Source organism: Aedes aegypti, chromosome 1, assembly GCF_002204515.2.
Source record: "Aedes aegypti strain LVP_AGWG chromosome 1, AaegL5.0 Primary Assembly, whole genome shotgun sequence".
Classification (NCBI taxonomy): Eukaryota; Metazoa; Arthropoda; class Insecta; order Diptera; family Culicidae; genus Aedes; species Aedes aegypti.
The window spans coordinates 265,179,967-265,202,333 of record NC_035107.1 but is presented as its reverse complement, the minus strand read 5'-3'; the positions used below and the strand labels follow the sequence as shown (position 1 = coordinate 265,202,333).

General features: G+C 38.9%; 1 protein-coding gene across 8 annotated transcripts in view; it reads left to right on the top strand.

Moving 5' to 3' along the window:
• LOC23687451 (cGMP-specific 3',5'-cyclic phosphodiesterase) overlaps positions 1 to 22,367 on the top strand; it is a 311,454-nt gene that overhangs the window by 243,720 nt on the left and 45,367 nt on the right. For all 8 annotated transcript variants that reach the window (XM_021837702.1, XM_021837701.1, XM_021837705.1 and 5 more), the window contains one exon: positions 8,956 to 9,047. In XM_021837702.1, the coding sequence (XP_021693394.1) occupies positions 8,956 to 9,047 (92 nt within the window). The remainder of the gene's footprint in view (positions 1 to 8,955; positions 9,048 to 22,367) is intronic.

Here is a 22,367-nt window from a genome sequence, read left to right as displayed (position 1 = left end):
CTATCAGTTTTCAATTTTGTGTTTGTGGCCCAATCTACAGACCTTTCTTTATTATGATAAAAAATAGTTTTTAAAAATGCCTCATATTCTTCTTATTTTTATTCTTCAAACCCTCCTTGAAACATTTCAAATGTTTTTATGCTAGAAGATGTATGATGTACTTTTCGAGGCTACATGAATTTTGAGTACATCAAAATGCATTCAGATTATGTTCAAAATCAAAACTATTCCCAACCTACGTACCTCTCCCCCTACATTTAAACTTCCATGTGCAACAAAATGCGGAAAATATTATATTTTTTTTCTACGACCGCTTTTAATTATTGATGAAACATGCATATCATGACATCATAGTTGGAATATTCATCACATTCCCGTATTCAATGTGTCCATTAGACTACCGAATACCGTGCAGTTCATTATCCATTGCAAAGTGGCTTGCAGCAACGTGAACCACTCGACGAGCACCGTTCAAGAATGGTAGATACGTGCTGGGCATTAGTTTGATTGGTGCTTCGGTTGACGACGGTGCCACAGGTGAAACCAGGAGTCCGATTAAGGATTAGTCGGAGCAGCCATTTGTGTGGATGGTTAGCATTGCAGATTGCTGAATAAAATATCGAATTGCTGCGCAGGGGGTTCTGCTTAATTGGAAGCAACGCGGGAAAGATTGATGCAAAGATTAATGATAATTGATCCGGACCATTAGGGAATTGCTTCCATATTTCTATTAATTGTCATGTTGTGGGACGAAAGGTTGATTTTAAAAGGACAAGATTTGGGTTTCGATGGAAGTTATTATGGAACGATAAAGATGGTTTGAAATGGAAAGGTTGACAATGCTTTTGCAGTAATCAGTATTGTCACTAATTATGTTCTCAATTATGTTTAAGGTAAAGAGAGATATTTTTCTCTACCTTCGATCGTTCAGAGTAATTGATTTTGGATGGTACCAGAAAGAGAAGCAAATACATCATGACAATGTTTAAAAAGGCCTTATGATCTTAATCATACATTTCAAATCAGAAATATGTCATGACCTCAAAAAAAAGAAACCACGTGAACATTATAGAACACTAATGATTGAAGACAACCAGCAATCAAAAATTGAGCGTAAAATCGACTGACTGCGAACCTGGAGTTTAACTGTCTGAGGCCTGCGGCGAGTCAAAATCGCAACACTCGCCTGTTTGGCGTGGCGTAGGGAACTATTACTGAAGCTGAATATTTCATGAGCTAGAAAAGTACTTTGGTAGGGTTTTCCATCAGCTACCACGACGACAGAGAACAGTGGTTCTGTTTGTTCATCTAAGCGGTTATTATTCTTCTTAAACAATATTTATAACCTTGGAGTACTTTTTGGCATTACGCCCTCACTAGCACAGAACCTGATTCCGAGCTTAGTGATCTTATGAGCACTTCCACAGTTATTAACTGAGAGCTTTCTTTGCCAATATCGTGTGGCAGGTACGATAATACTCTATGCCCAGAGAAGTCAAGAAAATTTCCTTTCACGTAAAGATCCTGGATCAACCGGGAATCGAACCCAGACACTCGGCTAAGAAACCTTTAAAACGTATGGGAATGAAAAACAATACATCTTATTTTTAAATGGCCTATATGCGGTACCACTGTGCAGAGGCATGGCAGAAGATTTCACCCTGACCCACGTTGTTGTGTACGTGGCTACGTCTTTCCAAGTTATTCTGTTTCCGATGGTAAAGCGGTGATCAGGTGCGACCGCCACGGGGATTTCCAGGATAGGACACCGCTTGCTTTTGTTGGTTGGCTGAAATGGATAACTGCTGTTTCGCAAATGCCTGTACATACCTACCTACTTATCTGGGATTACGTCCTTCGCCGTGGTTGTTCGGAAAGTGCTACAATCGCTTTTGAAGTTAGATATCATCAATCAATATGCTGTTCTGCAGTGATTGTCGCGATTTAGTTGAAGGTTGAAAAAAGTTATCATGGAAAATTGAACGATTGGTTTATGGGTATGTTGTATAGTCTATAATGATGACGAAAAGAATCGCGGATCTCGTCAGCAGTGTTTGACGAGAGAGTAACTAGAGGGGAACAAAGGGAAGGTTTTCCCTCTTCATGTGAACGAATTTTTTTGCGAATCAACTGCTTTGTTACAAATATACAACATAGTTCATAATATTATCTTCGATTTTCGGTAATAAAATGCGTTTCTAGTAATGTTTTGGCGAATTCACGAAATCCATCAAATGTTTCAATAATCCATAACGAAGCCTCATAAATGAACCTTCAAGAGTTGTAACAGCATATTTTCAAAAATTTCACAAAGAATTTCTCTGAATACCCTAATTCTAAGCTGAATACTTGGATTCCCAGAAGTTTCAACTCAAGCTCAAAACATTTTTTGAGAATTCCTTGCAAAATCACTCATTTTTTTTTCTATACACATCCTTAATGATTCCTCAGCATGTTTTCTTATAAACTGCTCGTAACTGGATTTTTGCCAAGAATATCTTATTGAATATTGAAAGATTCTATAAATATGTTGGAAAGTTATTTGAGAAAGAATCCAAGAAGAAGAAGAATGCGAGAGGTCCAAGATTTTTTTGGAGATGAGCAATTCTCGCTGAGACCAGCTCGCTATTTACGCTTGGTCTTTCAAAATGTTCAAATTTATGCTTACTCGAAAGCCGCTGTCGAGTAAGTAATGAAACTGCATTCGGTTGGTCAAATTCATAGACCCCTCGGTAGTTATAATTGAAACAGTTTATGAGAAACCCACGATTTTTGACAATTCTTGGCTCACTCAAACTGCCATAACTCGGAAATTTCTTCAACAAACCCTACACAATAACATGGTTTTTGAAAAAGAAAACATAGGAGCTTCATTTGCAAAAAAAATATTGGCGGCCATATTTGATTTGGCCACCATATAGTACTTTATCGGAAAAAAAAAATTTTTCATAGTGTTCGCAACCACCGATTTTAATAGTTTTTGCACCATTGGAAAGCTGAGCTAGTTTTACACGAAATTAAAAATGATGATGAGAAATGTATGTTTTTTTGATCAAAAATTATGTGCGATTTTGTTAAACATTTCTTATCGCGCAGGTGCAATTTGCGGTTTACGCTCGCTGTGATGTATTTGAACTGTAAAAGAATATCTCTAAATCATTGATGTTAGGGGTCATCCTAAAATGACGTCTATTATTTGGGGGAGGAGGGGGTTAATGAAAGTGTGACAGTGCATGTATCAGCAGGGCGGTTCAATATTTAAAAATGTTTGAGAATTCAATCTCCCATATGATCATTATCATCCTTGCCATAAAAATAGTGTTCTGTAAAATGTTTATCTTTCTAGGTGATGATTTATAGGTGGCCCAAAGACAATGTAGGTTAATATGGAAATTACTATGAAGAAATTTCGAGATATGTTCCAAACATGCTAGTGCTGTAATGTAAGTACAAACTTATTATCCCAAATTGAAAACTCATTCTTCAATCCATAATAAAGAAATTTGCTGAAGAGAGATATTCAATCTGACAGATAGCAGAAGAGATATTCATGAGTTTGTTTGCTATTATTTAGCTTAATATGGGATTAAAACCCTGCAAACATGTACAAAAATCCCAAACAAAATTTGCTCAAAAGGGATTCGTTTCTTCAGCAACATCCTTCATCAAAGTTTGAAGAATGAGTTTTCAATAGAGGTTAACAAGTTTCTACTTACATTACAGTACTAGCGTGTTTGGAACATTTCTCAAAATTTTACCATAGTAATTTCCATATAAACCTACATTGTCTTTATTTAGCTTACGAGAATCAATTTGAGGTTCATAATGAGAAATCATACTCTTTGAAAACTTAAATAACTTAATTAGGATTTCAACAACACTATGCTATAATTTTCTTAATTATTTGATGGGGGACTCTGAACTTCAATCACACTCAAATAAAATATGATGTGAAAAGGGTGTATAAGTTATACTCAATTTCACCGCAAAAGCACGATTCTTACAAAATCCTGTACATTAATTTTACAGAAAACTTAGATAAAATTCTCACCAATCCATGAGCAGAACCAAAATTTTCACCAAATTCTTGACAGTGTTTCCACATAATCCTGTATGGATTTCTGACCGAATTCTTAGTCGGTTTCATATCCTGGACAAATATATCGCAGATTCCATAACAGGATTTTAGAATACAGATTTTGAGTTAGATTTTTGCAAAATGTCACGCAGGATTCTTACACAACCCTTAGCATAATATTACAAAACTGATGAGAAAATTCTGAGTAAGATTCTTATAACATCTTCAACATGATGCTTATAAGAAATTTAGTTCAGGATGTTCAACGATTGTTGGACAAAATACTGACATAATCTTGAATACAACTCCTTCACAAGATCATAATACAACTCCTTCACAAGATTATAATACATTCTTACTGAATCCTTAGTATTATGTTTAAAAACAATTATCTCGTATATTTTCCAGAAGAATTTGAAATGTTGTGGCCCGCCACGCTATATTTTTTTTGGGAATGTGACCCGCGATTCAAAAAGGTTGGGCAGGCCCCTTCCTGGTCTAGAAGTTCAGAAAAACAATGGACGTCATATTTGAATCTTCCCCTATAAAGGGGAGAGGGGTACAAAGAGAGGGGGTGTGTCAATATAAGAGTACTCTCCCTCTCTTCATACTGCCTCCCCTTTCTAGTGGAAGGTTCAAATATGACGTCCATCATTTCTTGGAATTTCCAGATCCCCGTCCCCCTCTCCTTCGCGACTAATTCGAATATCTAATACATGCACTGTCACACTTTCATTGAAACAAGTCCTTCGATCGGCCAACAAGACATTGTCCCAAATATCCACTAACAGAACCGTGAATCGGTTTACGGTATTCTGAAGACTGCTCATTTTATAAAGTGGACATTAGGGTGTAGCTTACTTTTCGTAAGTTCTTAAAACCAAAAATTCGTGTGCTCGTCTTAATTCAAATCACATAAAAAAGAAACCTCAAAGTTTGAGCTAAAAATATTTAGATTTGGTGCAAGCGACTTGAAGATGAATTTTCAAGTTATAAAATATTACCTTCAATGATGTCTTCATAACATGATTGTTTACTAATAAATTTTGAGGCTCTATTTTATAGCTTTCAATGTATATTTGAAGCTAATTAAGGTGTTTTCAACTATGTATGCAAAACATTAAATACAATATGTTTTTTATTTAATTGCTTAAGAAAATCCGTCCAAAAACATAGATTTCAATATAAATACATTTTTTTTATTTTTGAGAGTTAAACGTTAATACTTAAGCTAAAACCAGTTTTTCTCATTTTTTAAACCTTGAAAAGGTATTCGTAATAACTTTGCATAAGTTCTAGAACAAAAATATTCTGATATATAATTGAACTTGTACTTTCAACATAATGTTTTATAAATTTCAGCTCAATAATAAATATGTAACGTCCGGCTAAAAAAATGATGAAAAAAGTTTTTTTTATTACAAATCAAGTATGTGGTTAGTTTTTTTTTAATTTAATTAGGGTCGATGTACCAATAGCCACATAGCTAAGAACAAATATTCGTATAAAATCGAAAAATAAAGCCTGCGGAATTATTTTTAGATCATCTGGAAGCTTTTTATCTTGGCTTTGTGGAAAAATTATGAAATATACGAAAACTCATGTTTTTGTATTTATTATCGCTTGTGCCACTATAGGAACACATGTGCCTATAGTAGCACTATTCCTAATTTCTGTTCCTATAGTAGCACTAGCCTCACGGAATAGGCAAAACACAAATCAAAACCTTATTTTTACAAAACTTTTATATTATTCCTTTGAAGTGTGGATCAAAAGCGTTCGATTGATGTAAAAAAGTTCCTAATTTATCAACTATTTTGTTTAATAACAAAATAGTTTCTCTTAGTAGTGCTACTATAGGAACAATAGGTTAACTATAGGTGCAAGGGAGCTAAAATTTTAAGCAAAACTATTTATTTCGATCATTTGTTGAACAAAATCGAGCTGTGTGTCAATGGTTCTTAGATAAAGAGCTACTGATCTTCATGTCAAAAATTATTTTGCTACGATTACCAGCGAAACGGCCGTAAAAAAACACTAGTGCGACTATAGGGGACCGTCCACTAAGGGAACACCGACCCTATGTCGAAATATTTTTTAAATTTCAAGGTTCTGTATACACAGTTTGAACAGGTCCGTCCTACTCAGGCTCAGATTGGGTACCACTTCTAGTACTGCATTTGGTCCCTCGGTAGTGCAATAGGTACCTAAGTTTGACAGATCGCAGTACACTTTTTACGGCATTCTAGATTACCGTATGATCCATAAAATTTTGGGCAACTGCAAGGGACATGGAGGTCTTTGGTTTAAATCTAGTCAATTTTCTCCATAAATATGAAAAAAGATTTGGAATCGGTTGAGTATTCGTGAAGTTATGTTCGAACAAAGATGATTTTTTTAGTAAAATGATGAAACATATGGAGGAAACTACTTTTCACTAAGATTGGTATTCATTTTTGTCAACTTTAATGTTCTACAAATCTTTCATAAATTCAATTTAAAAAAAATTGATGCTAATAGCTTCAGAATTGATACATAAATAACAAAGTTGTGAAGACCTCACTGACGGTCATATTTTATTACGTAAAAATTCACCTTTAAGTCACTTGGTACATCTTAAAATCTCGCATCACAGCTGCAATTAAATTGTATTTTTCTATGGTTTTATTCAACTTTTTGAACAGTTTTTTTTTTTTTAGAAAACCGATTGAAACATCTGGAGAAAACGCTTAAAATAATTGTAGACCAGTCAGTATGCGTATATGTTTGAAAAAAATGTGATTGTTACATAAAATTACCATAACGATACCATAACGATTTGTTAATTTTACAACAATTTCAAACACATTTTAAGCTCATATTTTTTTTCTCTCTTATAAAAATATAGTTTCATTAGAATACTAAATCTTCACTTTTTTGCTGGAGATAATAGAATGGTATTTAAGAAAATTTTACCGTAAATGGTTGAATCAATAGAGTGAACTAGTATCAAAGGATGGTGAAATATTATTGGTAGTTTCAAAGCCGTACCTGTAGTAGGATAGTAAAGAAAACCATCTAACAAATTGTTCAAAAAAAAAATGAGATTACACTACACTGGTCAACCAAAAGCATTTTTTGGGTCATATATATTTATAATATCGTTTAATAGCAGTTGAAGGATACACGGAACACCGATTATGATATCTGTTGCGGGAGGCGTTGAACATCATCTTCGGACCGATTCTTACAGCAGAAACACAACACATAAATTGTCTTTGGTCAGCTAAAAAGCTAAAATACACATTTATTAAAACATATATCTCTTAAAAGTACATTCACTTACAATTTCAGTGCTTCGATAATGTGCGATAAACACCACTACACTGGTCATACAATTCTATCTCTATTGACTGTCAGCTGTATGAAATACTTTGTTATGAATGTTCAATGCAATAGGTATTCAAATTTAAGGTACGAAACTATTCGTAACAATATCGTTAATAAAAATAGAAGAAAGAAGAATCGTACGGTGAGCTTTTAATAACAATCAAGATACAGTCTATACGTATGTGCATCTCCTGAAAAAGGCGAGAACGAATAATCGAAATTTAATAAGTCGAGATCGTTTACTATAGACTCAAAGCTACTCAACTTGTTGAGCATTGATTAGCGGTCGATCGTTCTGGGAAGTCACGGACTATTAATTATGCCGAACTGTTAAATGATTTATTCTCAATTCTAGAGATGGTCGGGTTTCGGGTTCGAACCCGATATCCGGTTCGGTAAGCATTGTGCAATTTTTTTTGGAACTCGGGTTTCCTTCGGGTTTTGTATTTTTTTTTTGGGTTTCGGGTCAGGTTTGGGTTTTGTATTGAATTATTATCTCAGGCAGGCATTGTAGTATTCGTTCTTAATTGATTTTGAAGTGTGATCAATGCAAGCGAAGAAAAACATCGCATGTTTATAGATGCATGATTGATAATGAATCACAAGGTGTAATATGTTCGATAAATAGTAGCTGAGAGAGAGAGAGAGATCCCCAAAAAGAAAGCGATGATAAAACCCCTTTTTCTCGCTAATTTTCCATTGAGGGTAGGTGTTTTACTTTACTGGCTTGAAACACAGAGAAAACAAAAACCCATATTTGGGTGTTTTTTAATTTATTTTTGAGTTATTTTTATCTCCCTATTTCGCTCCTTCTAATGTTGTCAAAGAGCGAAGAGCAAAACAACCCAAAAACCGAACCTTTGTGTGTCATCCCAAATTTGAGTAAGTGGTATAGTACTGTAAGTTGAGTTATTTAGTATGTCGGTTGAGTAAAAATAACTTAGCCAGTAGGCATTTTTTCGCATGGCTGCAAATGAAAACAACTTCTATCCCATCAACTCAAAATTAGGTTAACGCACGAACCCCCCGAATTGAGTGGAATGAACTCACTTTTGAGTACTTCTTTTCCTCCGTATAGGTTTTGAGCTTGTTAGGATTTATCATGCACTCCGATATAATTTAAGCTGTAGCAGTAGACGATACACAGACTCTCATAATATGTTTGCGGAACATGATTCTTACATAGAGTGATAAGTGAGAGATACTCTCAATTTTCTCATAATGCAACCCCTGGTCTCGGGTTTCTTAGAATAATGATTCTCTTCCGAAAGAACAAATATTACGACGTTTTGTCCTTTCGACGTTTTGGAATTCGACGTTTTGTAGTTCGACGTTTTGTCGCTAAACATTACTTGATAACTGAAACTTATTGCATTGTGTGGTGAATAATTCAACTGAAACAACGTTCAAGAAGAGTAAAGCACTGTAACATCTATGAATAATCAAGAGTCATATATTTTTCTCATTCTACTACAACGTTTCCTTCTTCTCTATTAACCTTTTTGCAGATTTTGATCTGGACGACGACGACACCTGTCGTGCGGCGGTTCGGATGTTTCTACAGTGCAACCTGGTGCAGCAATTTCACATTCCGTACGATGTAAGTAAATGATGTCATGCCATGATAGGCAACCATATTTTACACATGTTTTTGTTTTACTCCGGCAAACGCTGAAAAGAACATCCTGAGTAATTCAACTAGGGTTCAATTAGAGCTTTGAGTTGCTTCAGTTTGACTCATTCGGCCAAGTGATTGTCTTGTGGCATGTTTGTTGGTGAAGACGTAGAGGGTAAAACTTTTCAAATATTAGTTTCTAAATTTGTTTGTCCTAAGCACAACCTGGTTTGTCCAAGGCTTCATTTTTTCCAAAAGTATATTTTTGCCAACTGCACACTATTGCAAGTGCAAAATGGTACCCAGTAAGGCGAAAAATGAAATTCCATAACTCACATTCTCGACTTGCCACCTGATGAACGTGCCGGTGTATGGTTTTCTTTGGAAATCGTTTGTCATATCCGTTGACAAATGGTTTCATGTGGTAACCGCTGAATGGTGTTTCGACACGAAGCTTGTTGCAAACCAGCGATGTGTATGTCAGATTGTGAAAACAATCAAAAACAATGGGCGGGCTGATGGAACTTACCGGGTTACTGTTTTGTATGAAGTTTAAACATGAATGGTGTTTTGAAAACCTCGTATTAGTTTTCATTTCTGTTGGTTTGAGTAGAGCAGGTTGTAAATTAAATTTAATAATATAAACAAAAATGTTATATGATAAAGAAATAATTAATAAGAAATTTTCGGCAATGAGATGCACTTGTATATGGAGCACATTTTGGCAAAATGTCAGCTCAGCTTTCAAAAAAATCACCTGCCAAAGTGAATGCAGAATTGCAGAAACCATCTCCTTACTAGGAAACCTAAGTATTTCTTGAAAAGCCCCATTAGGTGCAATTTAACAGAAAACAATTAAGTGGGTAGCTGCAACAAGCAACTCGTTTTATTAAACCTAGCTGTATACTGTCATTTGTATTTATTGCAATTGCACTAATCAGTCAAAGAAATTCATTTTAAAAACCCTGTATACGCTCCAATCTAAAATGACATCGGTTGAACGAGAAAAGCGTTTAATTCACCCGCTTGACATCTGTGTTCTGTACCTAGTGAAAAAAAAAAACACTCCTAAACCTCTTAGCTTGTAGCATCAGAAATGGTCAGCAAACATTTGCTGCAACCGATGGAACATTAATAGATTTGTTTTTCCTCTCGTTGACTGTTGTCGACAGTAAAAAAAGATCTACCTTTCCATAATCGCAGCTGAAAGTGGTAGTGCCTTGACATTTTTTTTTTCGTTCGTGGATTAGGGTAGTTCATCAGAGGCTGAACGGCCTTTAATTTCACTATATCGAACAATTTGTGCTTTTCTTATGGACTGTATAACTTCTCTTGAGGTTTTAAACCGTTTAACAATTGGCGAATTACTTTACGTGTGCCTAGTTTTATTTGAAAGATTGCTCATAGTATTCTCCAATAGCAAAAACAAGTATATCGTTAACCATGTAATTTGTGCATGTATGAAGTTCAAAAGATTGTTCTTAAGACAAAGTTTAAATTTTCTGTCAATAAGTGGATACAGACATTTTATATATTTGTTACATTTGGCTTAAATTCCCACAATGCGATTCTTAAAAGGTCAATTTTTATAAGGTTTGTCTTTTAAAGGCAATGACGGGCAACCCTAATAAGAATAGAGCAAGCAGGACAACGTTTGTATTTCCATCATTCTGTCAGTACTATCCACTGCTATCAGCTTTCGAAAGAGCACTTTCATTCTATCGTCCAGGGATTATTCAATTTGAAATTTGAACTGAAGAAGGACAAACTAACGAAGAGAATCATAACGTCAGATATATTTTATGGAGATAGCATGAACAGTGAAGTTTGGGTTCACCTGAACTTACTTAAATCTGTGAAATCTGAAACCAATCATGTACGCGCCATTATTTGCACTCAAAAAAGCTTTAAACTATTAAAATCGGTTCATAAATGGCAGAGATATTGACAAAAATGATGTGCGTGTGGCTCAGATGAACCCAAACTTTAGCACGATTTGCATCATACTGAGGGGTGAACCCAAACTTTTGCCCGATGGCTTGACTGACCGTTTCATTGATTTGGAATACTTTCCAGATTTTTCCGCCAAAATTTCGTGGGGTCTCTTCAAAGAATATAAGATTACGATTCTAATGACACTTTGATTTAAAATTTCGGTCGACCCAATGCTGAGGAAATTAGATATGATTTTTCAGTGTGTTTTTATAAAAATGTTACATTTTTTAGTATAAATTTAGTATACAAAATTAAAAAAAATGTTTTTGGAAAAATACATACGAAGTAAGAATAACTCTTTGCCTTTCGAATGCGGCTTAAAGAGTTTGAATTGGATTTGTAATCACAGAGATATGGACAGAACACTTTTGTATGTTTTTGAGAGGATGAACCCAAACTTTTGCACGGGAGTGTACGTTACCGACCTCCGGCTCCGACATGGCCCTTATTTATGGACATGTTCTATCGAATTTACGAAGGTTGCGACGTTGAGCAACAGGTTTTGGCCATGAAGCAGACATTTCCCCTAAGACGCCTTAGCGAAACCAGTACCAGGTGCTTAGGAGTGACCTTATTGGTTGACATTCATTCTTCATTAAATGACATATTATTTCGAATTCACGAAGATTGCGACGTTAACCCTTGGTGGAACCTGTTCTTGGAGTGACCACATCAGCTGAAATAAAGCTGTTTCTTCCTTTATTGACATGTTCTTTCGAATTCACATAAATTGAGACGTTGCATGGCATGTTTTGGACAATACACGAAAATGTCCCCAAAGATACCCATGTGGAACTTGTGCCAGGAGCTCTGGAGTGGCGACACCTGTTTTACTGAGTTTATTCTTCGTTCATTGTCAAGTTCTCTCGAATTCACGAAGATTGAGACGTCGCACGGTATGTCTTGGACAAAAAACGGAAATGTCCCCAAAGAAGCCCTGGCGGAACCTGTGTCAGGTGATCTGGAGTAGCCAAATCTGTTGATATTTAATCTATTCTTTCTTTATTGACCATATTCTTTCGAATCCACAAAGATTGAGGCGTCACACGGTATGTTTTGGACATGAAAAGGAAACGTCCCCAGAAAGGCCCTTGTGGAACATGTGCCAAGAACCCTGGAATTGCCATATCTGTTTGTACCGAGTTTTCTCTTCTTTATATGAAACATGGCACGAAACGAAAATATCCCAAAGAGTCTCTGGCGGAACCTGTGTCAGGTGCTTGGTATTGACATTGGGATTGAGAATGTTTATCTGTAATAGTCGGGTAGGTATGTGTGGACAAGCTAAAATTTGGTCAACAGTAACGGTTCCGCAAAAAATCTTCAAGACTTCTTGAGCTCTTTTCAAACGTTTATCCAGAATTGCTTATAAGAAAACAAAACTGTAGTATGTTGTTGACCATTTTGTGTGAGAATCAATTGCGTTTCCATTATTTCGAACAATTCCGGGTCATTTGGACAAACGCCATTTGGCAGAAAGAATCAATTCAGCAAAAGCCGTTTGGCCGAAAAATTACAATAATGAGAAACTATGAATAGCATGTCAGAAACAAGATTTGAAGCCCACGTCTCGTTTAGACCGTGTAGAGTAATTAATAATGCCAACAATCTTGTCACAGTTTCACTCGTAAGAAAAGCTTATGTTAAAAAAAGGAAAAATATAGTAAATGAATATCATCAAGCGCCATCAATAATTATAAGAGCAATTTGACCTAAAATAACAAACGGCATTTGGCCGAATGACCGGAAAACAATTCGAACATAACTGTCAGTTAATGTCGAAATTCAGACAATTTGACTGACAACACTGTCTATGCCCAAAAGAATAATAAAGGCAATGACGCGGGAAGTGGGTAGGACAGGTAGGACATGTACTGCGCACAAAAACACCTGTGTAGGTCAGTCAAAGGATTATCCTACCCACGAATCAACAAAAAAAGACAATGTCAGCAGAAGCTGGAAAAATAAATAAAACTATTTATCATATGTTCAATTTACATACAAACTCGATCAATGTCGTAGTTAGTCTCATGGAGGATGAAAGACACGATAAGGTTTTATAGTGAAATTCCTGGGAAACAAACTGTAATAGTTGATACAAGAAACGATTTATTGAAAGATTATTTTTTTGTAGAATTGCTGGAGACATTCCATCGAAATATTTGATGGAGCTTCTGCACGATGAAACATTTTTCCAGCATCTTCAGTTTCTACTGAAAACTTTTGCAATTACCTGGATTACTTTGGTGCAAAGAAAAAAATAACTTTTCATAATCCACATAATGTTTGCTGTTCATCCATTTATAACCTAGGAATAGGGTAAGTGTACCAGTTATGGACAAAGTAGTTCCCTATTTCGTCATACGTGATAACTTCAATGTCTTTAAGTTTTGAATTTTTTTGTGTGTTGTAGTAGTTAGGTTTAAGATATTTCTTGATGTTAAAGCATTCAAAAAGATTGAAAATGTGAAAGTTATCAAAGTGTCACATATGGCCAAATAGGAAACCACTATGGCCATAACTGGTACACTTTCTCTAGATGAAGAAATTAGAATAACCTCACTGGTTGTGAAGGCAAGCAGTTTGGTCTTTTTTAGACAAATTTGTTCAATAAAATTGACATATAAAGGATGTAAATATCAACGATATTCATATTTTATTAATATAAATGATAATAAAAAACTTGGCACGGTAAATGGCTGGGCATGGCGTACCATTGGTACCTCGCGTACCTACAGGAATAAAATAGACCCCATTGTGTGGTCCTTAGCCTCTTGCCCAGCAACTCCTATCCCTACCTCCTCGTGGTACTGGCCGGGGTACGAGTAACCTTGGGGAAGATCGGGTAACCAACCCCCGGTGGGAACTTTGGTCGTATGCTGACAGGGAAGGGGGGGTTTGCTTTTGCTTTTACTTCTGCAAACCTTGAGCGTCTGTTCCCCATGTCAGGGGCGGCTAATCATCATCCGAGTGCCAGAGAAGGACTCTAAGCTAAACTGCGCACTATGGCCCTCCGAATATTTAGGGGGAATGGTCCTCCGGAAATCTAGGGGGTTGGTGTCAGGCCCTGCAAGCCAGCCGTAAAAATACACCAGCACAGGAACGTCAACGAGAGAATACGGACCGGAACAATCGGCAAAGACCACAGCGACGAAAATGGACCTGCGATTGGAAACTCGGTACGTGGAACTGCAAATCTCTCAACTTCATCGGAAGCACACGCATACTCTCCGATGTACTGAAGATCCGCGGTTTCGACATCGTAGCGCTGCAGGAGGTGTGCTGGACAGGTTCGATGGTGCGAACGTTTAGAGGTAATCATACCATCTACCAGAGCTGCGGCAACACACGTGAGCTGGGAACAGCTTTTATAGTGATGGGTGATATGCAGAGGCGCGTGATCGGGTGGTGGCCGATCAACGAAAGAATGTGCAAGTTGAGGCTCAAAGGCCGGTTCTTCAATTTCAGCATCATAAACGTGCATAGCCCTCACTCCGGAAGCACTGATGATGACAAGGACGCATTTTACGCGCAGCTCGAACGCGAGTACGACCGCTGCCCAAGCCACGACGTCAAGATCATCATAGGAGACTTAAACGCTCAGGTTGGCCAGGAGGAGGAGTTCAGACCGACGATTGGAAAGTTCAGCGCCCACCGGCTGACGAACGAGAACGGCCTGCGACTGATGGATTTTGCCGCCTCCAAGAACATGGCCATTCGTAGCACCTACTTCCAGCACAGCCTCCCGTATCGATACACCTGGAGATCACCACTGCAGACGGAATCACAAATCGACCACGTTTTGATCGATGGACGGCACTTCTCCGATATTACCGACGTCAGAACCTATCGTGGCGCTAACATTGACTCCGACCACTACCTGGTGATGGTGAAACTGCGCCAAAAACTATCCGTCATTAACAATGTACGGTATCGACGCCCGCCTCGGTATAACCTAGCGCGACTGGCCCAACCGAACGTCGCTGCCGCATACGCGCAGCATCTCGAGGTAGCGTTGCCGGAAGAGGGCGAGCTTGACGAAGCCCCTCTTAAGGACTGCTGGAGCAACATAAAAGCAGCCATCAACAACGCAGCCGAGAGCATCGTCGGGTACGTGTAAAGGAGGACATGTGACGATTGGTTCGACGATGTATGCAGGCAGGTTTTGGAGGAGAAGGATGCAGCGCGGGCTGCAATGCTGCAGCAAGGAACGCGACAAAACGTGGAGCGATATAAAAGAAAACGTAAGCAGCATACCCGCCTATTCCGGGACAAAAAGCGCCGCCTGGAAGAAGCAGAATGTGAAGAAATGGAACAGCTGCATCGTTCACAAGAAACGCGAAAGTTCTACGAGAAGCTTAACGCATCCCGAAAAGGCTTCGTGCCGCGAGCCGAAATGTGTAGGGATAAGGACGGAAGCATCTTGACGGACGGACGTGAGGTGATTGAAAGGTGGAGGCAGCACTACGATGAACACCTGAATGGCACGGAGAACACAGGCGCCGAGGGTCACGACAGCGGAGGAAGTGGCTACGTCAGCACGGTGGATGAAGGAAACCAACCTGCCCCCACATTGAGGGAAGTTAAGGATGCCATCAACCAGCTCAAGAATAACAAGGCCGCTGGTAAGGATGGTATTGGAGCTGAACTCATCAAAATGGGCCCGGAGAGGTTGGCAGCCTGTCTGCACCGGCTGATTGTCAGAATCTGGGAAACAGAACAGCTGCCGGAGGAGTGGAAGCAAGGGGTCATATGCCCCATCTACAAGAAGGGCGACAAACTGGAATGTGAAAACTATCGTGCGATCACTATCCTGAATGCCGCCTACAAAGTGCTATCCCAGATTATCTTCCGTCGTCTATCACCAATAACAAATGAGTTTGTGGGAAGTTATCAAGCTGGTTTCATCAACGGCCGCTCGACAACGGACCAAATCTTCACTGTACGGCAAATCCTCCAGAAATGCCGTGAATACCAAGTCCCAACGCATCACTTGTTCATCGATTTGAAAGCGGCTTATGATAGCATCGACCGCGAAGAGCTATGGAAAATCATGGACGAGTACAGCTTTCCCGGGAAGCTCACAAGACTAATAAGAGCAACGATGGACGGTGTGCAGAATAGCGTGAAGATTTCGGGTGAACATTCCAGTTCGTTCGAATCCCGCCGGGGACTTCGACAGGGTGATGGACTTTCGTGCCTGCTGTTCAACATCGCGCTAGAAGGTGTCATGCGGAGAGCCGGGTTTAATAACCGAGGTACGATTTTCACAAGATCCAGCCAATTTGTTTGCTTCGCGGATGATATGGATATTGTCGGCAGAACATTTGGAACGGTGGCAGACCTGTACACCCGCCTGAAACGTGAAGCGACAAAAGTCGGCCTGATGGTGAATGCGTCAAAAACAAAGTACATGCTGATAGGCGGAACCGAGCGCGACAGAGCCCGACTGGGAAGCAGTGTTACGATAGACGGGGATACTTTTGAGGTGGTTGATGAGTTCGTCTACCTCGGATCCTTGTTAACGGCTGATAACAACGTTAGTCGTGAAATACGGAGACGCATCATCAGTGGAAGTCGCGCCTACTATGGGCTCCAGAAGAAGATGCGGTCGAGAAAGATTCACGCTCGCACCAAATGTACCATGTACAAAACGCTTATAAGACCGGTGGTCCTCTATGGACATGAAGCATGGACCATGCTGGAAGAGGACCTGCAAGCACTTGGAGTGTTCGAACGAAGGGTGCTTAGGACGATCTTTGGCGGAGTACAGGAAAACGGTGTGTGGCGGCGGGGAATGAACCACGAGCTCGCTAGGCTCTTCGGTGAACCCAGTATCCAGAAGGTTGCGAAAGCCGGAAGGGTGCGCTGGGCAGGGCATGTTGCAAGACTACCGGACAACAATCCTGCAAAGATGGTGTTCGCGTCGAATCCGGTTGGCACAAGAAGGCGAGGAGCACAGCGAGCGAGGTGGCTTGATCAGGTGCAACAAGATCTGGAGAACGTGGGCCAAAATCGAAGTTGGAGAGACACAGCCATGGACCGAGTAAATTGGCGTAACATCGTTAACGAGGTTTTATCAAATTAATTGATGTAATACAAACTAAATAATAATAATAAAAAACTTGATCCGATAGTGTAGTAGATACTTTTTAGATACTTTGTATCTTTTAAATGCATGTCTGTAAAAAATCTCTATTTTTGATGGAGACCATTAAGTATCTATTTTAACCAAAATGGTATATGCAGTCTCTTTTTCCTTATTCTGCTTGCAATGAATCCCGATGCAAAACTGTAAGGCTCCAATAAACCTTCAGACACTTTAACGGGTTCGAAAGCCTCTTAAAAAAATTCGTTTCAGATTCCCCGAGGAAAAGCTTCAGGAATAATTTGTGATTTTTTTTAAATACCTTCTCCTACAGGGATCTCTCCAGAAATTCTTCTAGAGATTTCTCTACCAATTCTTCCATAAACTCACACAGCGATTATTCAAAGGATGCTTAGAAGAATATCTCCAGAATTTGCTCCAAAAAATCCTTGAAAACACCAAAGCTACTATCTCCAATAATTTCAGCAGGATTTGATATTTTTTCCAAATTTCAAAGAATTGCAGTTTATGCAACAGACTTTTTTTTCTCCAAAATTATCGTAGAATTTCCAAAATATATTTTCCACTAATCTTTCCACCAAATTCTCCAGTTGTCTATCTAGGAGATCTTCAAAAGATTTCTACAGAATTTCTACCGGAGAAATCCACACCAGAGTTATTGAAAACAATAGCTTAAAACCATGCAAGAATTCGTTCACCTGTGCATGTGGATTCCTTCAAGAATTTAATAACGTTTCCTCCCATAAATCCAAAACTGTTTCCTTCCCATAAATCCAAAACTTCTTAAGGGGTTCTTCGAACAAATCTATATTTTAGTTAATAAATCTTCGAGCTTATATATATACCTATAAGTAGATAAAAAACCTAATTTAGTACTATACCATTTAATTTCACTAGAGTTTGTATCCTTTGCGCGTATCCGAAATACGCGTATTTCGACCTCAACTGTAAGGCCGTCTTCAGTGTCGTGTACTAGACTCGATTTGAAGAAAACCATCGTATGCACACATTTTATATTAAAACTAATTCCCTATCCATTTTTTTTATAAACTTAAAATGTATGATCTTTTAGGTACATTCCATCCCTCTTTTGTTGAAACTTTAAATGCTGAAAGGTACATCACGGGAACGATTAGTAGGTACCAAGTTGAATAGCCATGTATTGCCGTTGCCGTTGTCTCTGTTGAGTAGCGTCGTAGGTACCTGTTTGCAAATTTCCAGACTCTCCGCCACATCCAGTTTCCAAGGAGAAGAAACATTTCTCAAAATTTTGATATCGGCCGTCGTAATTGTATGTCCTTCTGAAAAGATATGTTCTGCCACCTTAGATTTGAAATCGTATGTCATCCCCTTGTCTATCGTCTTCTGAGCTTTTCCTATTTCCGCTAAGTGTTCCTTGAATCTAACCTCGAGAGACCGCTTTGTTTGACCAACGTAGACCTTGCTGCAGTGGGAACAGCTGATTTTGTAAACACCAGCCTTGTTTAGTGTGTTTACCGGATCCTTGGTAGAGCCTAACGAAGTCCTAAGTTGGTTGTCTCTGCTGGAAAATACCAAATCGATTCCGAAATTCCTTAGCTTTGGGCGGAGCTGTTTGCTGATGTGTACGTCGTATGGGATGGAGACTCTCTTCATGGGTTCGGTGATAGGGGTTAGTGTCGTCAAAGCATTCCGAATTTGCTGTCTTTCCTTTTTGTCGATGATGGCTTCAATCGTCCTTTCCTTGTATCCGTTGATCCTTGCCGTCTCATAGATATATTCCAGTTCCTTGGTCTTTCCGTCTTCACTGAGAGGTAGAGTCTGCATCCTGTGGATCATGTAGTGAAACGCTGCCATCTTATGCTGGAACGAATGATTCGATGTGTAAGGGATAACTCGCTGGGTGTTTGTAGGCTTCCTGTAGATTTCGAAGTTGTAAGATGAACTTTCTTCCCTGGTGACAAGTAGATCCAAAAATGGTAGTTTTCCATCCTTCTCCTCCTCGTGGGTGAACTTGATATCCTTGTGTACGCTGTTGATTGTATCCAAAATTTTAGCCAGATCGTTCCGTTTAATAACGCTGAAAATGTCGACATATCTCCACCATTTATTCGGTAATACTTCTTGTTTCTTTAAATTTTCTTCAAAATTCGCCATGAATAGTTCGCACAAAAACGGGGAGAGAGGGTTTCCATGGGGGCTCCTTTCATCTGTCTGTAGAAATTTCCTCGAAATTGAAAGTAGTTTTCGTCCATGTACAATCTTGCCAACCTCATGTATGTCCTGACCTTTCCTTTCCATGCTGCACCCGTCCTTTGGGGTAGTAACCAGTCCTCGAGAAGATTTAGGGAATCCTTCACTGGAACGCTGGGGAAAAGAGCCGCTTCGTCGAAAGAAACCATCATCTCGTCATCCTCGATGTGTCCTGACTCTAATAGTTTCTGGGATAACTCCTGGGTGTTTTTAACTGACCTAGTGTGGAATGGATTCGGCATACTCTGGAATTCCTCGATTAACCATTTCGCCAGTTTATAAGTGGGGGATCCGTCGGCCGCGATGATTTCTCGCATTTCCTTTCCTGGTTTGTGAATCTTCGGTAGTCCTTTAATCCGTGGAAGAATGGGGTTTGACTCTTTCAAACGAGCCTCGCCAATAATCGTCTTGCAGTCCTTCAGGGTTTTGTCCGTGAGCTTGATGAGTCCGGGTAGTGGATCCACTCTCAAATGTCGGTAGGGGCCTTCGTTGATCTTTTTCGCAATTTGTTCGTCGTAATCCGTCTTGTCCATGATGACTACTGCGTTGCTTTTATCCGCCTTGATGTAGAACACTGGTTTATCCTGGAGTTCTTTCACGATCCTCGTCTATTCCTTGTCTGCTCTGCTTCGTTATCCTGTTGTAATGGCCTTGCTATGATGTTCCTCGTGGTGTTCTGGTCCTTAATTGGTACGTTTTGGATGATTGCTGTTTCCATGTCTACGATGATTTTCTCCACGTCAGGCTTCGTAGTCACCGCATATCCTAAATCCTTGTTGAGGTGTGTCAATTGCTCTACTGTGAACTGCTGCGTCGAACGGTTAACTACGAAATCTTGAATGGGTTCTATAATCGGAGCAGGAACGCAGTTAACTTCCGAAAAAAAGAAGAAAGTTAACTAGGAAAAAAAATGGGTAGGGAATTAGTTTTGATATAAAATGTGTGCATACGATGGTTTTCTTCAAGTCGAGTCTAGTACACGATACTGAAGACGGCCTTACAGTTGAGGTCGAAATACGCGTATCTGTCAAAGGATACAATCTCTAGTGGAATTAAATAGTATAGTACTAAATTCTGTTTTTCATCTACTAATTTTTTTTAGGATTTTTCCACCATTTCGTGCAAGTATTACATTTGCAGTTTTACCAAATATTTTTCGAAAAGTATTTCGAAAAAATCCCATGCAATCTTTATATGTTTACTAGTGGTCCCGGCAAACTTTGTCTTGCCATCAAGTAGGCTGTTCAAAAATGTCATGGAACCTCCCATACTAAATGACATATTACAGTCATCTCTCCCTTACTCGATATTCTGTATCTCGATATTTCCCCTAATTTGATGGAATGCGCGGTCCCTTCAATCTAGCATGCTTTGATACCTCTGTAAGTCGATACTTCTCCAACTCGATGTTCCCTAACTCGATGATTTCTGTTTCAGTTTCCCAAATAAGTTTACCTCTCTAACTCGATATTTTCATGAAAAGTTCCGAATGACCTCCAAACGTTAATAAATTTTCATGAATTTGATTATTATGATTACATTGATTTAGGTTTACTGTTTTACATACTATTTCTGGGTGCTAAAATTTTTAATTTTTGCTGACCGGTAAAAAAATCAGAGGGGGTTGTGTACAAGACACGACCGCATGACGTTAACTACGCCAAGTGATTTTCTGCATTTGAATTTAAGTCGATTGTCATAGTTGCAGCCTTCCTTTAGTTCAAACTAAATATCGTAACGGTCGCAACATTATAGATTTTCAATTGACACCCAGTATATTGCCGTAATACGTAGTTAACGTCAAAATTTAAAATCTTTCATTACGTGGGGAAAGAAGGGGAACCAAAGCTGGCAAATAGAAAATAAATTGCATCTCAACGGCACAGCAGCAGCGTCCTCGGAAACATCCTCAAATTGCCGTATTGTCAATTATTCGTAATAAATCAATTATTGTATGATGCTATGAGATGAATTAAGAGATTATAGCAAGTATGTGGTAAACACATTAGGGAATATTACACAATCAACTCTTTAAAACACATTTGTTGGCTCTGAACAGGGCCGATTGAATTGTTGAATTTGCGTAACACGGACACATTTTGACGGCGCACTGGTTGCGTCCTCCTCGCCCGATTAGATTTGCGGTGGAGATGACGATGTGCGCTTCAACAAGCGGCTTTTATCGATTTTCTTCAGTCATCTCGTACAAACAGCTTGCCTCTGGTAGCGAGGAGCTTAGCAGGTTTGGAGGAGCTCTTATCAGCTCGAAAGCGAAAACAGAATGAAACCGAATTCAACGAAGAAGGGATGCTTTATACCCTTAGAATAGCAGGTGATGCTCCTCCTTTCAAATTCTTCGTTTTCTTATCTGGGAAATAGGCTATATGAAACTGATGTCTGGGTAAGGGATGTACAAGATGAGCATTATGCTGTTATTGCATCCCGACGGCACTGCAGCAGCATCCTCGGAAACATCCTCAAATTGCCGTATTGTCAATTATTCGTAATAAATCAATTATTGTATGCAGCTATGAGATGAATTAAGAAATTATAGCAAGTATGTGGTAAACACATTAGGGAATATTACACAATTAACTCTTTACAACACATTGGTTGGCTCCGGAAAGGGCCGATTGAATTGTTGAATTTGCGTAACACGGACACATGTTGGCGGCTTTGGTTGATTTTCTTCAGCCATCTCGAACAAATTAAAGAATATTACACAATCAACTCTTTAAACACATTTGTTGGCTCTGAAAAGTGCCGATTGAATTGTTGAATTTGCGTAACACGGACACATTTTGACGGCGCACTGGTTGCAATCCTCCTCGCCCGGTGAGATTTTCGGTGCTGATGACGATATGCGCTTCAACAAGCGGCTTTGGTCGATTTTCTGCAGCCATCTCGAACAAATTTGGGAATATTACACAATCAACTCTTTAAAACACATTTGTTGGCTCTGGAAAGGG